This window comes from Pelophylax lessonae, assembly GCF_965119305.1.
Source record: "Pelophylax lessonae genome assembly, chromosome: 4".
Taxonomy (NCBI): Eukaryota; Metazoa; Chordata; class Amphibia; order Anura; family Ranidae; genus Pelophylax; species Pelophylax lessonae.
In genome coordinates, this window is record NC_138771.1 from 122,669,309 (window position 1) to 122,681,684 (window position 12,376).

Genomic DNA, 12,376 nt, shown 5'->3' on the forward strand with positions numbered 1-12,376 from the left:
GAGATCTGGGGGTAAAAAAGACCTCCTACACTAAAGAAAAAATCGGCCCTTTAAATCATTTGCTAGGCAACGAAGTTTGATGTCGCTCCGGTCCTCAGACAGGAAGTAGAATGAGGGCAAGATGGCCCTCACTCGAGTATGGTATTCGAGGATCCGGGACCAGATAGTTTCCCCTGCTGCTGGCGGGTCCAGTAAGCAGGGAAAAATGGCCAGGTCGCGGCGGGAGGGGGCACCTTTTCCGCGGCACCATAAGGGTGATCCTGTGGTGAATTCGCTGCTGGGACCACCCTTACCTGAAAGCCGATTGCCTGCCGTCTTCAAAAATACCGGGGTTATGGCAGCACCCCGGTATTTGGCATCAAAGGACCAACCTAAATCGGCGGCCGGTTGGTAAGTGGTTAAGGGAACTGGATCAGTTGCCAAAAAAAAGCTTTAAAGTGATTGTAGAGTCTAAAAATAACATGTTATACTTCTCTGTGCAGTTTTGTACAGAGCAGCCTGGATCCTCCTCTTCTCAGGTCCCTCTTCTGTGCTCCTGGCTCCTCCTTCCTGTTGAGTGCCCCCACAGCAAGCTGCGCTGCCGCTATGGGCTCACCCGAGCTGAGTCACAGCTCTGTGTCCATTCAGACTTGTAGCTGTGGCCCTGCCCCTCATTGGCTGGCGGACTTTGACAGCAGCAGAAGCCAATCGTCTCGGACGGCCAATACACTCGTGGACATCACTGGAGAGAGGGGGCTCAGGGGGGTGGAGGAGGCTGCGGCAACTATATATATATATATATATATATATATATATATATATATATTTTTAAAAGCAGATCATTTTAAGCACCCCTGCTGGTGTTACCTGGTCTTATCCCTGTAACTGCAAGAGCTTTTCTGTTATACACTGGCTGGATCACCAGATGAAAATGAGCCTAAAAATTAAATGCAGCCCTAATGGAATTTGTAAGCTGCAATAGGCTTGTTTTTGGGTTTAAAGTCATCTTAAAAATTGTGGTTTTGAGTCATACTTGCCTGCTATGTGCATTGTTTGCACAGAGAAGCCTGGTCCTTTGGTCCCCTGCTAGTGCTCCTGGCCCCTCCCCCATTGATCAGTGCCCCAATGGCAAGCCACTTGCTACTTCTGAGCCGTGCTCTGTGCTAAGGACAAATGGTGCCTTGGCCCTCCCTCTGCAGTCTCCCTAGCTCACTGGCTGATTAACGGTAGTGGGAGCCAATGGCTCCACTGCTGTCTTAGCTAATATTAGTATTGGGGGAAGCAGCACCCTTTTTATGGAAAAAAGTTAAAAAAAACCCCAGCCTTTCCAACCACTTTAATAAAATTTGTATGCATGCTATAGCTTTAGCACACTATAGCTTTAGCACATTAGAGTAAGTGGAAAGTGCACGTTTAGCTTTATGGGAAAGTATTCTATGTAGCAACTGCAGATTTGGAGTGGTATTTGACTTACGGCTTTTTTTTTTTCCCCAGGGCATCAGATTTGATCCAGAGAACCCACAAACCTTAAGGCTAGAGTTTGCAAAGGCCAACACAAAAATGGCCAAGAACAAATTAATGGCTACACCTAATCCCACAAACCTCCACCCTGCACTTGGAGCACATTTCATTGCACGAGATCCTTGTAAGTTGTCTGCCCTTTTTGCTGGTTGGGGGTGGAATGCCAGTTCTTTCACTGCCCACCAGGCACTTTGTATTGTGTATGTAAAACCTCACTCTGCCACAGTTCAGTCTTCTGTCTAATTACAATGGCGCCAGTTTAAGGTTTAGGATTATAATGAAACTAAACCATTTTGCACATGACGTACAAAGTCAGAAAACCACGTAAACCACATGTACTTTTGTCTATTTTTCAGATGACCTAACAGGTGCTGCACTTATCCCAGCCTCACCAGAAGCCTGGTCTCCCTATCCACTATACACTACAGAGCTGGCACCAGCAATTCCACATGCTTTTACATACCCAGCAGCTGCTGCTGCAGCAGCAGCCCTTCATGCACAGGTGAGCATTTTCCTTGGTTAATTTCCTAATCAGACACTTGGTGGCCCTACTTTGCTATAGGTTTTTATAAAGGATTTTGATTTAATTATGGAAATTGTAGTGGGTGTGGCACTGCTTGCGATGAGTGTCTAAAGAGGAAGCGAAGCTCCTTCTGTAGCCTTTCTACCTATAGGTAAGAATCATAGGCTTCCCTATAGGTACTGCGAATATCTCCTAAATGTGCAGTGTCTAGCCAATATTTATTTTTGGCATGCAGCCAGTGACATTACAGCACAGGGTTTTGAAGGAATGGCCGTTCAGAGCGTATGTGCCAGTGAACGGTGGCTCCTGCACTGAAGTGATGTCGTGGCTCTGGCCAGTCAGATGGCTGGAGGATGCAAACCCTGAAGGAAGACAGGTGAACATGTTGGCCATCTCAGTGGTGAGCAGGCACCGAATGGAAGGGCTTTGTTCTAAAGGGAACTATTTCATAATGGGCTAGTATGCGATGTATACTAGCTCATTATGCCGTGAGTGTGGGTTTACTAGTGTGTATCTTAATCAAACCAATTTTTGCTCATATGAGTATAATGGGCTAATATGCAAAGTCTAATGATAGGCATATTGTATATATCCTATACCAAATCATCAAACGAGTGCAAAAATACATTAACGTGACAGGTGCTGTAAACAAAATCGCGAAAACTGAAAGTGACATGTGGATGAAAACCCCAATGATGGTCCTTAGGTGTGATATTGCACAGGGATCACTTAAAGCCTTAAACTATAGGCAAAATTATCGCCAGATGCCTACTAATCATAGTGCGATGTGCTGGTGTCTTCACTCGTACTCCCCCTTGTATACTGCATTCACTGGAACGCTTTACCATCTGGGGCAGGGATATGCAAACCATAGGCGTGCGCAGCATATGGCATTAGGGTGTGCACCTCAAGCACGTGTGGGTGTGTATATATGTATGTGTATATACAACACACACTTTGGGCCAACCTTGGGTTCATATTGATTTGAACTAATATATATATATATATATACACCAGCACTTTCCATTTATGTACACAGTATACACACACAGCACTTTCCATTTATGTACACAGTATACACACACCAGCACTTTCCATTTATGTACACAGTATACACACACCAGCACTTTCCATTTATGTACACAGTATACACACACCAGCACTTTCCATTTAAGCATCAGCTTGATTAAATACACTACTGCTGCCCCAATTTCCTGGCATGCTGGTACTTGTAGTGCTCCAGCAGCTCACTGACATTGGATGTGGTAGTGCAGAAGAGGAGGAGGTGGGCAGGTAATGAGTAGGGAGGTGTAGCAGAGATTGATTGGGGGAGAAGTTTAGAGAATATCCTCTCTCCAGAATCGGTGCACTGCTCCTCACAGAAAAGACAACTGACTAAGAGACGGGAAGAGAAAACGCAACCCCTCCCCCTCCTCGGCAGGGTAAGTACTGGCAAAAATGCATAAATACATTTAGATCATCTTCCCTTCCAACTTGCCTTCTAAAGGCTGCAGACTGTGTACTCTCTCCCCTCCAGCAGTCAGCATCTCCTGCTCGGATATCGAACAAGGCGCGCTGGGGAAGGGGGCGTGTACACTTTGTTCCCATAGGCTGAGGAGGCAGCAGAGGCGGAGCAGCTTTTTTTTTTTTTTTTTTTTTTACAGTGAAAGGAAGAGTCTAAGTCTCAGACAGTGAGACTCGACTGAAAAGTCAGTGGTGGTGCGACGGACCTGGCAAGGACCGCTCATGGACACCAGTGTCCCGTGTGCAGACACCTTGCCGACCCCTGGACAGGGGAGGGTGATTAGGGTGTGCCTGGGCACACCCCGTGCGCACGCCTATGATGCAAATTGTGGCCCTCCCAGATGTTGAACTAAAAGTCCCATGAGGTATAGAAAGACAGAGGCATAATGGGACTTGTAGTTTTGCAACAGCTAGAGAGCCACGGTTTGCATATCTCTGCTCTAGGGGGTATCAAGCATTTACTGCACCAGTGGCTGTATGTTAATTCCTCAGTGTAAGTGGATCACTGTTAGTCCTGGCTCTTGGGCTCAATTACCCCAGCAGTCTCATACATGTGTAATAATTTACACCATGGAATTACCCTATGGATGCTTTCATTTCCATTCTGGTAGTGCACTTTCATAAAAATCAGTCGGGTGGTTTGTACACAGATCAGGAGGTCCAGGACGCCAATTCGCTTCATGGACTCTGAACCAAGAGTTATGCAATGACTCTGCTCTACATGTTTTGTCACTCAAGACATCATCGGGAGTGCTCCCAATGAGACTTGAATTTTATTAGATTTTTGTGTCCTTTAGCAATAAAGCTTGATCACAGCCCATCTCAGCCAGGGAAATGGACAGTTAAAGCAGCACACTGAGGTCATCTGTTCTATGAATGTTTAGAGGGACAAACCTTTATTTTTTTAAATTGCCTCTTCAGTGTGGGGTGTTTATTTTTTTTTTTTTTTTTTGTCCAGCATGACATGTAATTCTTGCCACCCTGTTGTGCCAAGTAATGGCTCTGTGCAGGGAGGTGAGGCCAGTTGTAGGATTAGCTCAATTCTTCTAGCATGTGTGCTCCTTTACTTTTTGAAATGGTTGCTTTTGAAGACTTCTGTTGGAGAGACTTCATTCATATAATGGTAGACTGGAAGCATTAGGCTGAAGCTGCCTTATTTCCTGAGGTTTTCAAAGAGCTCTAGCTCCCAAAACAAGGAGGAAGTGTCCTTTTTCAGTGTTACAGGTTTATAGACCTATGGCTACTTTATGGGGGAATAGAATGAATATTACTGAATGCTCCAGTGCATGCTTTAGATTAAAACTGAATATTGGTCTCTTAATAGTACATGGTTCTAAAACTAAAGTAAATGGTTTACTAGTGTGCTTTATATAGTTAAACATTATATCACAAAGTGACTCAAAACTAACTTTCCTGTTATGCTAAAAGTCGAGTCATCTGGTTCATTAATACATAATCTGGTTCCTTACAGAGGCTTTAGGTATCCATGTACTTAGAGTAAGTCTGGCTCTGCAATCTGGCAAGTATTGCAAAGCTTTGACAGTTGAGCAGAGGACTTCAGAACCAATTTCCAATATAACCCCATCATGACTGTACCCTCTGGAAAATATGAACTGCAAGTTTTATTAAATGAAGATGCTTCACTGACCTTGAATAAAGTGTAAATTTATTTTATTAAGACCCTTTAATACTTGGGTGGCAAAAGCTCTTTTTTTTTTGGCTTGTTAATGTAATCTTAACATTTGTGACCGAACTTGAAAACCTTTTACTGGGGTGATTCGATGTGAAGATTGTGCTGTGTGGGTTTTGTTACCAAAAAAATCTAATAGTGCTGTGATTCACCCACGGCAACTTTGACTTAAAGGATGCTGCAATGAGTACTGTGTACCCCTGAATATCAATGCTCTTGTGATACTTAAAATTGGTCCTGATTGCCAAGAGTGTGTAGCACTAACACTTCATATATAAAACTGACTTTTTTTTTTTTTTTTTTTTTTATTCTCCTGGGAATACAGAACATACCATTTGGAAACCTTGTTACTTGTGCTATATGGTTATTATAACAAACGGAAAAAATGGGCTACTCAGTATATTATGGTTAAACACACCATTTAATTTAAAGTTTGCAAGTTTAGCCTTTGTACCTTCATGGTTGCTAGTGCATTTAGTTCAGTCAGATTTTAGCTACTTGGCTTCATAGGAATTGCACCTTTTTTTAATAAAAAAAAAAAAAAATACAATTTGAATGAGAAGGGGGAAATCAACATTGTGGCTTTTGGAACTGGAATGAGGAAAAAAAACTAGCATTAGTGATTGTTACCAGCATTAGTGATTGTTACCAAAGACTTGATTCCCCCTAATTTTGGGAAATTCAAACTACAGTAAAGTCGGCCCTAAAACCCGAGAAATTACTTTCACACTTTAGCCAAAACTCTAATGCATTGAGCCAATGAAACGGTATATAGTGGCTAATTTGTTAGAACTTGTATGAAGCATGAAATTGTAGCTAAAACCTTTTGCAATACTAGTGCAAAATGTAAGTAAAAATGTTCCTGTTTTAACAAGGGTTAATAGACCTTGGCTGTGAGCAAAATGGTCAGCAAAAACTGATTTTCTACTCTTAAAACATTTCTAAACTTTCCAATTCTTCAAGAATTCTAAATGCATGCTATCCTGACCCTTTTGACAGCATAAACCAGCTAAATTTGTAGCTTCACCTCTGATGTAGACCAAAAATGATGCTGCTTAGCAAAGGAATGTTATCTTCTGTTCTCTCCCCCTGCTTCTTGCCACAAACAGACGGAACAAAAAACATCTGTCTAAAAATGGCTGTCAGATACTTTTGTAATGTGCTTGTGCTTATTTAACAAACTTCTCTGGGGTTTAACTTTCAAGTAGATTGTGCATATATTCAAATGGTGTATATTAAACCTTGAAGTTGCCTTTAACTTCAGATCACAGCTCTAAAATGGCTGTTAATATCCAGTATTACTAGGCGAATCATTGCATAGAACTGTACTGAGCCATAATGTAGATATTTTTTTTTTTTTTTTTTTTTCCCTCCTTGAGCAATGTTGCCTGCAAACGGATTGGTTGCTGCTTTATTTTGGTTTGAAAGGTCTCGCGTGTTCCATAGTGGGACTTTGAACCTTCTTCCAAAGGGGAATGTTTCCAGGGTGAAAAGCATTACATGGTCTGACAAATGAGGTTTTCCTGTTCCCACTAAGATGCTGCATGAAATTAATTCCACATGGGCTTTCTGCAGTGGGAAGCACGGAAAAGATTGTGAGAACATGTCAGAGGGTTAAACATGTGTGAACTGGAAGATGCTTGTTGAAAGCGGAAGATTATTCAGTTGGTGCTAGAGCTGATTTTTGCATGCACTTTTAACTTGTGATCTGTTGGTAATTTAAGTGGTTGGAGAGTTCAAGACTCGGGTTTAACCTTGGTGCTCCAAACATGGAGAAGGCACTTCTGTAATCTAGAATGGGGCAGCACCTCGGATCTTGGCGCTAGATAAAGTGCAGTACACACAGTAAAGGTTATGTACTATTAATCCAGTGGCACGTGCTTGTGAGTTTACCAGTTTTAAAATGATCTGAGTGCCATTTTTGCTATGCTAAAGAAGTTTCACATGGGAGGGGCAAAGTAATGCAAACCGAAATTTCCTAGACTTAAATTTTGGTTTTATTGTAGGGACTAGTTAAATGTTTCAGCATTTTGTTTAAATTTGGGATGGCATATAAAGCTTTTGTTTAAATTTGGGATGGCATATAAAGCTTAAGTGTGGTCCATAACCCTAAACTAGGAGCTCCTAAATGTGGGACCTGCATAAATTAAGATATTCAAATGTTTACTTGTAGGCAGCCCCCTCCCCCAGGATGTGTACTAAACCCAAGAATCTGGTGCACCTGCCCCCCTTAGTGTTATGGATTTTTTATTTTTTTTTCTCCATGTTTAACACTTGTTAGATTTGGAATATGTGATGGAAGTAGACATACAAACTGTTTACGCCATGGTCAAATGTCCCAAGTGTATGAAATGTACATTAAATGTAGTCTTTTAACCTTTACATGGTGAGATGGTATACAGTTAATCCTATGCACAGGTGATTATCCAGATGCACACCAACAAGTACTCATGGGGGGTGAGTATAAGTGCCTGCTTACCTTGTGAAATCTAACCACATGCAATTGATTTGCAGATGCGTTGGTATCCTCCATCTGAAGCCACTCAACAAGGATGGAAGTCCCGCCAGTTCTGCTAAAAGCCCTTTGGTAAGTAAATTAAGCCTACACTAAATTCTATACACTAAATTGTATAAACTATGTAAACCCCAAAAATAAACTTGCTTGCCCCCTTTTGATATGGACACTTGAAATGACATGTTTATCTGCTAAAGTGGAACATGCTCTCAATCAACATTTTACTAATGCTAGCAGCATGAGTATTTAAAAATAGATGGGATAGAAGATCATATTTAAAAAAAAAAAAAAAAAAAAACTAATTTCAGTTACTTCTGGGGTGTGACATTTTTAAGCAAGAAATCAGGAGGGGGAAGGGGGGGGTTCTCAGCTAAGCACTCGCCTGCATGCTTAAGCTTAGGGCAGATGAGTCTAAATACTACATGAATCATTTGCCCAAGTTGGCCACGGGCAGCAATGCTGGGTAATTGTTTCAAAGTGAGTTCTCAACAAGATGAAGCATGGAGACATCGATGGGAAAATATTAAAAATTTGTTTTTGGTTTGCAGCACTCAGTTGACAAGTTTGTTCTCATGTATTAAAGTGAATCTTCACTGCATCCGATAGTGTAGGACATGTAATATCAGTTTTATATTCTGAGAACTACAGAACCCTGTCCATCTCTGCAAGAGGGAAGAGGTTCAATGGTCTTCCATTCCTGGTCTGAGAGGTGGAGCTGTCCTACTAGGACAGGAAAGTACTCGCAGATTTCATCAGGTGAAAATAATGGGAAGGGGAGAAACCAATGCAGCCACAATGCATTTAAGGACTAGTAAGCTGCAACCTTACATTTTTAGGTGTAGATGCACTTTAGGTATGGCACTTGATGCCCATAGTTCTAAAGGCAAAAGTTTATTTAGCATGCTAGATGGATTGTAAGGTCAGATCTTATGTTTCGTAAGAATTACTTTTAATGTACACCTGTGTTTCTCTTGTAGGATTTTTTTCTCCGCTCCATGAAGTAATGTGCCAGAAATGAACAAGCGTTTGTAAAACATTTTACTTCTCCAGATGCCTCCTGAATGTTTGGCCAAGCCTTCCAAATGTGGAAGGGTCATAACAGTCCTTTTCAGCTACTTAAGATGAATTATTTGGCAGTCTTTCTGTGGAAAATATGCCTCTGTGGGTAACTTAAAGTCCATATGGAGTAACCGGATGTGACTCTTGAAACCATGGTAGAAGACATGGTGCTGCCATTGCCAGACCATGTTCTATGTTCTGTTAATGCTATGGATCTTCCTTCATCGCATGTTGACTTTCTGGCATGAATTAGCTATTTAAGTGTGTGTGTGCTTGTTAAAATCTATTGCTTGTTTACCAATTTCAGCTGGTCTGTATTGAGACCCTGAATCTAGTCATGCAGTGATGCAAACTTGGCTTAATGTACTGTTTGGTCTACCACCTCAAATTCAAACAAACAAATGCAGTTCAAACAGTGCAAACTGAACTCTACTTTCAATCTTCTGTTTCTGTGGTTTTTTTCATAGGAGTCTGTCCTTGCCAAATAATGCAAACCTGTGGGGAAACAGAACAAAAGTACCAGTATTTTTGTAACTTGTTTAATAAGGAGATATTTATGCATCATGTGTTTTTGTGTGATAATTAAAAGAATATATTCTGTCCTAAGTTAATGTTCAGTTAAACTCAAATCTGTATGGTTTGTCTGCTGTACTCTTTATGAACAATTGTGCAATTTTGTTTTGTTGCAGCCTACTGCTTGGTATTGATGTACTTTCAGTATTATGAAAGGTCTCTGCTTGTATGGAGAAGTTTCTCTATTGATGATCCTAAAAGAATGTGATACTGGATAAAAATATAATGTATTTAAAGTGTGAATTTTTTGAAACTATTGTTTCTGACAAATTAAAGTAATTAAAAACAGCTTTAAGATCTCATCATGTTGATGCAACACATTCTTGTTTTCAATTCCAACCTTCATGCAAGATTTCATGTTACACCCTGCATAGTGTAAAATGGTGCCATTCCACAGCCCCACACCCTCACTCCTAATGACAACTCCACAAATGACTTAGTTGCCCACATTTGCAGGGCAGCTGACCTTTAATAAAGAATGTTGTAGAGGAAGGAATGAGAAAATCCAATTGCCATGAGAATGAAAAAATCTAATCGCCATGATCTTGCTAGTGGAGTGTGGTGGATTACGAAGTGCAGGATAAACCCAATAAGGAAATGCATGTAAAGTTGCTTTAGCTGAACCTTGGTAGTTGCTATAGCAATGAGGAAATGGCGCTCTAGGCTCTTCTTTTTAGCTATGCAGATACCACTAACTACATGGTGACCTCACATTGACAAAGGCAGCAGTCTTGGCAATGAAGTATGTTTAAATAAAATGTTATATAACCCTAATGGTGAATAGAAGGTTACTAGAAATATGTATGTTAAACTTCATGCATTTTATTTGCCATGCTTTCATGACAGTCCAATTGCTCCATTTTTGCTTTTAAATACAAATTCACTGGCAGCCAAAGTCCGGACTAATTATCCAGCTTGACTATAAATTACAGTTGCATGTTTCTGCACTAACCCAAAAAACAGTGAAGGGCAGTAGAGGTATACTTGCCACCTATGTGCAGTGGTTATTGCACAGGGCAGCCCCAATCCTCTTCTCGGGTCACTTTGCTGCATCTGGCCCCCACAGCAAGCAGCTTGCTATGAGCCAAGCTACTGCTCCATGTCCATTTAGACTCAGAGCTTCCATTCAGCTCAGCCCCTTTACTCCTGATTAGCTGCTGTCAAACTCAGCCAAAGCCAATGGCGCTGCTGTGTCTGTCAATCAGGAGGGAAAGGCCTGGATGGCCAAGGGACTCGTGGACATTGCTTGATAAAGATGGGGCTTAAGTATTGTGGGGGGCTGCTGCACACAGGCTTTATCTTGGTGCATTAAGATAAAAAAACTTTGCCTTTACAACCCCTTTAACTTTAATGCCTTGTTCACACTAGTGCAATTTTTAGATGTGACTTGAGTCGCATCGCATGACAAGGGAAGTCATGCTTTGGTGCCCATTCACATCAATTCTGTATGGAACAATTTTGAAAAGTTTCTTTAAAAAAAGAAAACTTGCATTGTACATTTATCAGCCAGAGCTTTTTCTCCAAGTGGGAGTTTCATTAGATTCTTCCTGTGAATCACAAATGGGGAGATCTGAGCCTATATGGCAACCCTATGGTGTTGTAAGCTACCTTTTCAGTGGCAGCATGTAGTGGTCAGGGGGAATATTCACCTGTGTGACCTGTTACTTTTTTAATAAAAGAAGTTGGAATATCCACCAACTAGTTGCTCTTAATTTGGGAGTATGTTGGTGTTGCTTTGGTACAGTTTTTTTTTTTGCTTTCGATCATTTACTGACACAGCTCCTGATCTTCATAACTGCCCCCTTCAGGAGTAGAACACTAGGCAGAAAAAAATCTGGCTACACCTATGGGCAGCCCCAGGGGGTATACTCCCTCTCCTGGCTATTTTTCTGCCTAGTCAGGGGTAAGGACCTAGTGCCTCTCTGGGATCTCTGGTCCTAGCAAATAGTTTTTTTTTTTTTTTTTTTTTTTTTCTTCCTGTTTCACCCCAGTCTGGCCGGCAAGTGCACGCAGACCTCAGTTCTTTGCTAGGTTAGCCGCAATATAGCCCCTCTGGACAGAGCCTGGCCTGCAAGTTAAAGGCCTTGTGAGGTTGCTTACGACTGGTGTCTCTGCCTGAGTCGAAGCGTTCCTCCTGGCTGGCAGCCCCCCATTTCAAAGGCGCGGGGTTGGGTCTTGGGGCAGTGCCCGCCTGGTATGGTGAGTAGCTATCCCCCCCCCCCCAGAGGGTTTGGGGGTGATATGAGCCCTGCCTTGGGACAGTCAGACCCCTGGCTTCACCTCAGGCACCCCCTTCATCTGTCTACCATCCTACCCCCCCCCCACTCCACGTATGCTGGGGCTGTGTGGGGTCAGGGTGCTATGTTGGAAATGGGGGTGGGGGTGCATTGCCGGCCAATCAGCTGTGCAGGGGGGATGGTACCTGGTGGGTGCTCCTGTGAGGGACCCCAGTCTTGCCTGGGCCTGCCCTTGAGGCCTAGGGATCCTCTCCTGGAGCTGCCATTCTGGTGTAGCCTGTGGTTTATGCACAGTGGGCCATATTGGTGTAGTCCAGCTGCCATTTTGCAGTGGATCGTCACTGAAAATAGTGCCCTGTGGGTGACCATTTCAGCAGTGGGAACCCCTCATTCCCTGGTGCTGACTTCACGTGCAGCGATCAGGAAGTGAAAAGATCCAGGAGTACAGATTATCCTGGTGACTGCAGGTGCCTGTTCTGCTGGGTGGTGATTCTGGTGCGGTTCTCACTCTGCTGAGGATTGCTTTGTGACTGGGTGGGGGGCTGCCCCTTTGCAGTGTTTCACTTTATGGAGTCCCCCTGGTGACTCAGTCTTTTGGAGCTTATCTCCCCACCTGACCCCCACCCTCTAATGCTGCAGGTCCCAACCATCCATCGATGTACTGATGGCGGTCCTGGAGTCTTTTGTGTCCCGGGTGGAGGAGGCTTTCGGGCGACCGGCTAGTAAAAAGCACCCTCCTGCCTCACGTGATCCTG

The 12,376-nt window shown here is 42.7% G+C and overlaps 1 protein-coding gene across 1 annotated transcript in view; it reads left to right on the top strand.

Moving 5' to 3' along the window:
- The window catches only part of RBPMS2 (RNA binding protein, mRNA processing factor 2), a 64,311-nt gene extending 54,877 nt beyond the window's left edge, over positions 1-9,434 (top strand). Inside the window, exons 5-8 of the mRNA XM_082256518.1 lie at positions 1,474-1,624; positions 1,857-2,002; positions 7,752-7,828; positions 8,730-9,434. Of these exons, the coding sequence (XP_082112644.1) occupies positions 1,474-1,624; positions 1,857-2,002; positions 7,752-7,814 (360 nt within the window). The 3' untranslated portion in view covers positions 7,815-7,828; positions 8,730-9,434. The remainder of the gene's footprint in view (positions 1-1,473; positions 1,625-1,856; positions 2,003-7,751; positions 7,829-8,729) is intronic.
- The last annotated feature ends 2,942 nt before the right edge of the window (positions 9,435-12,376 follow it).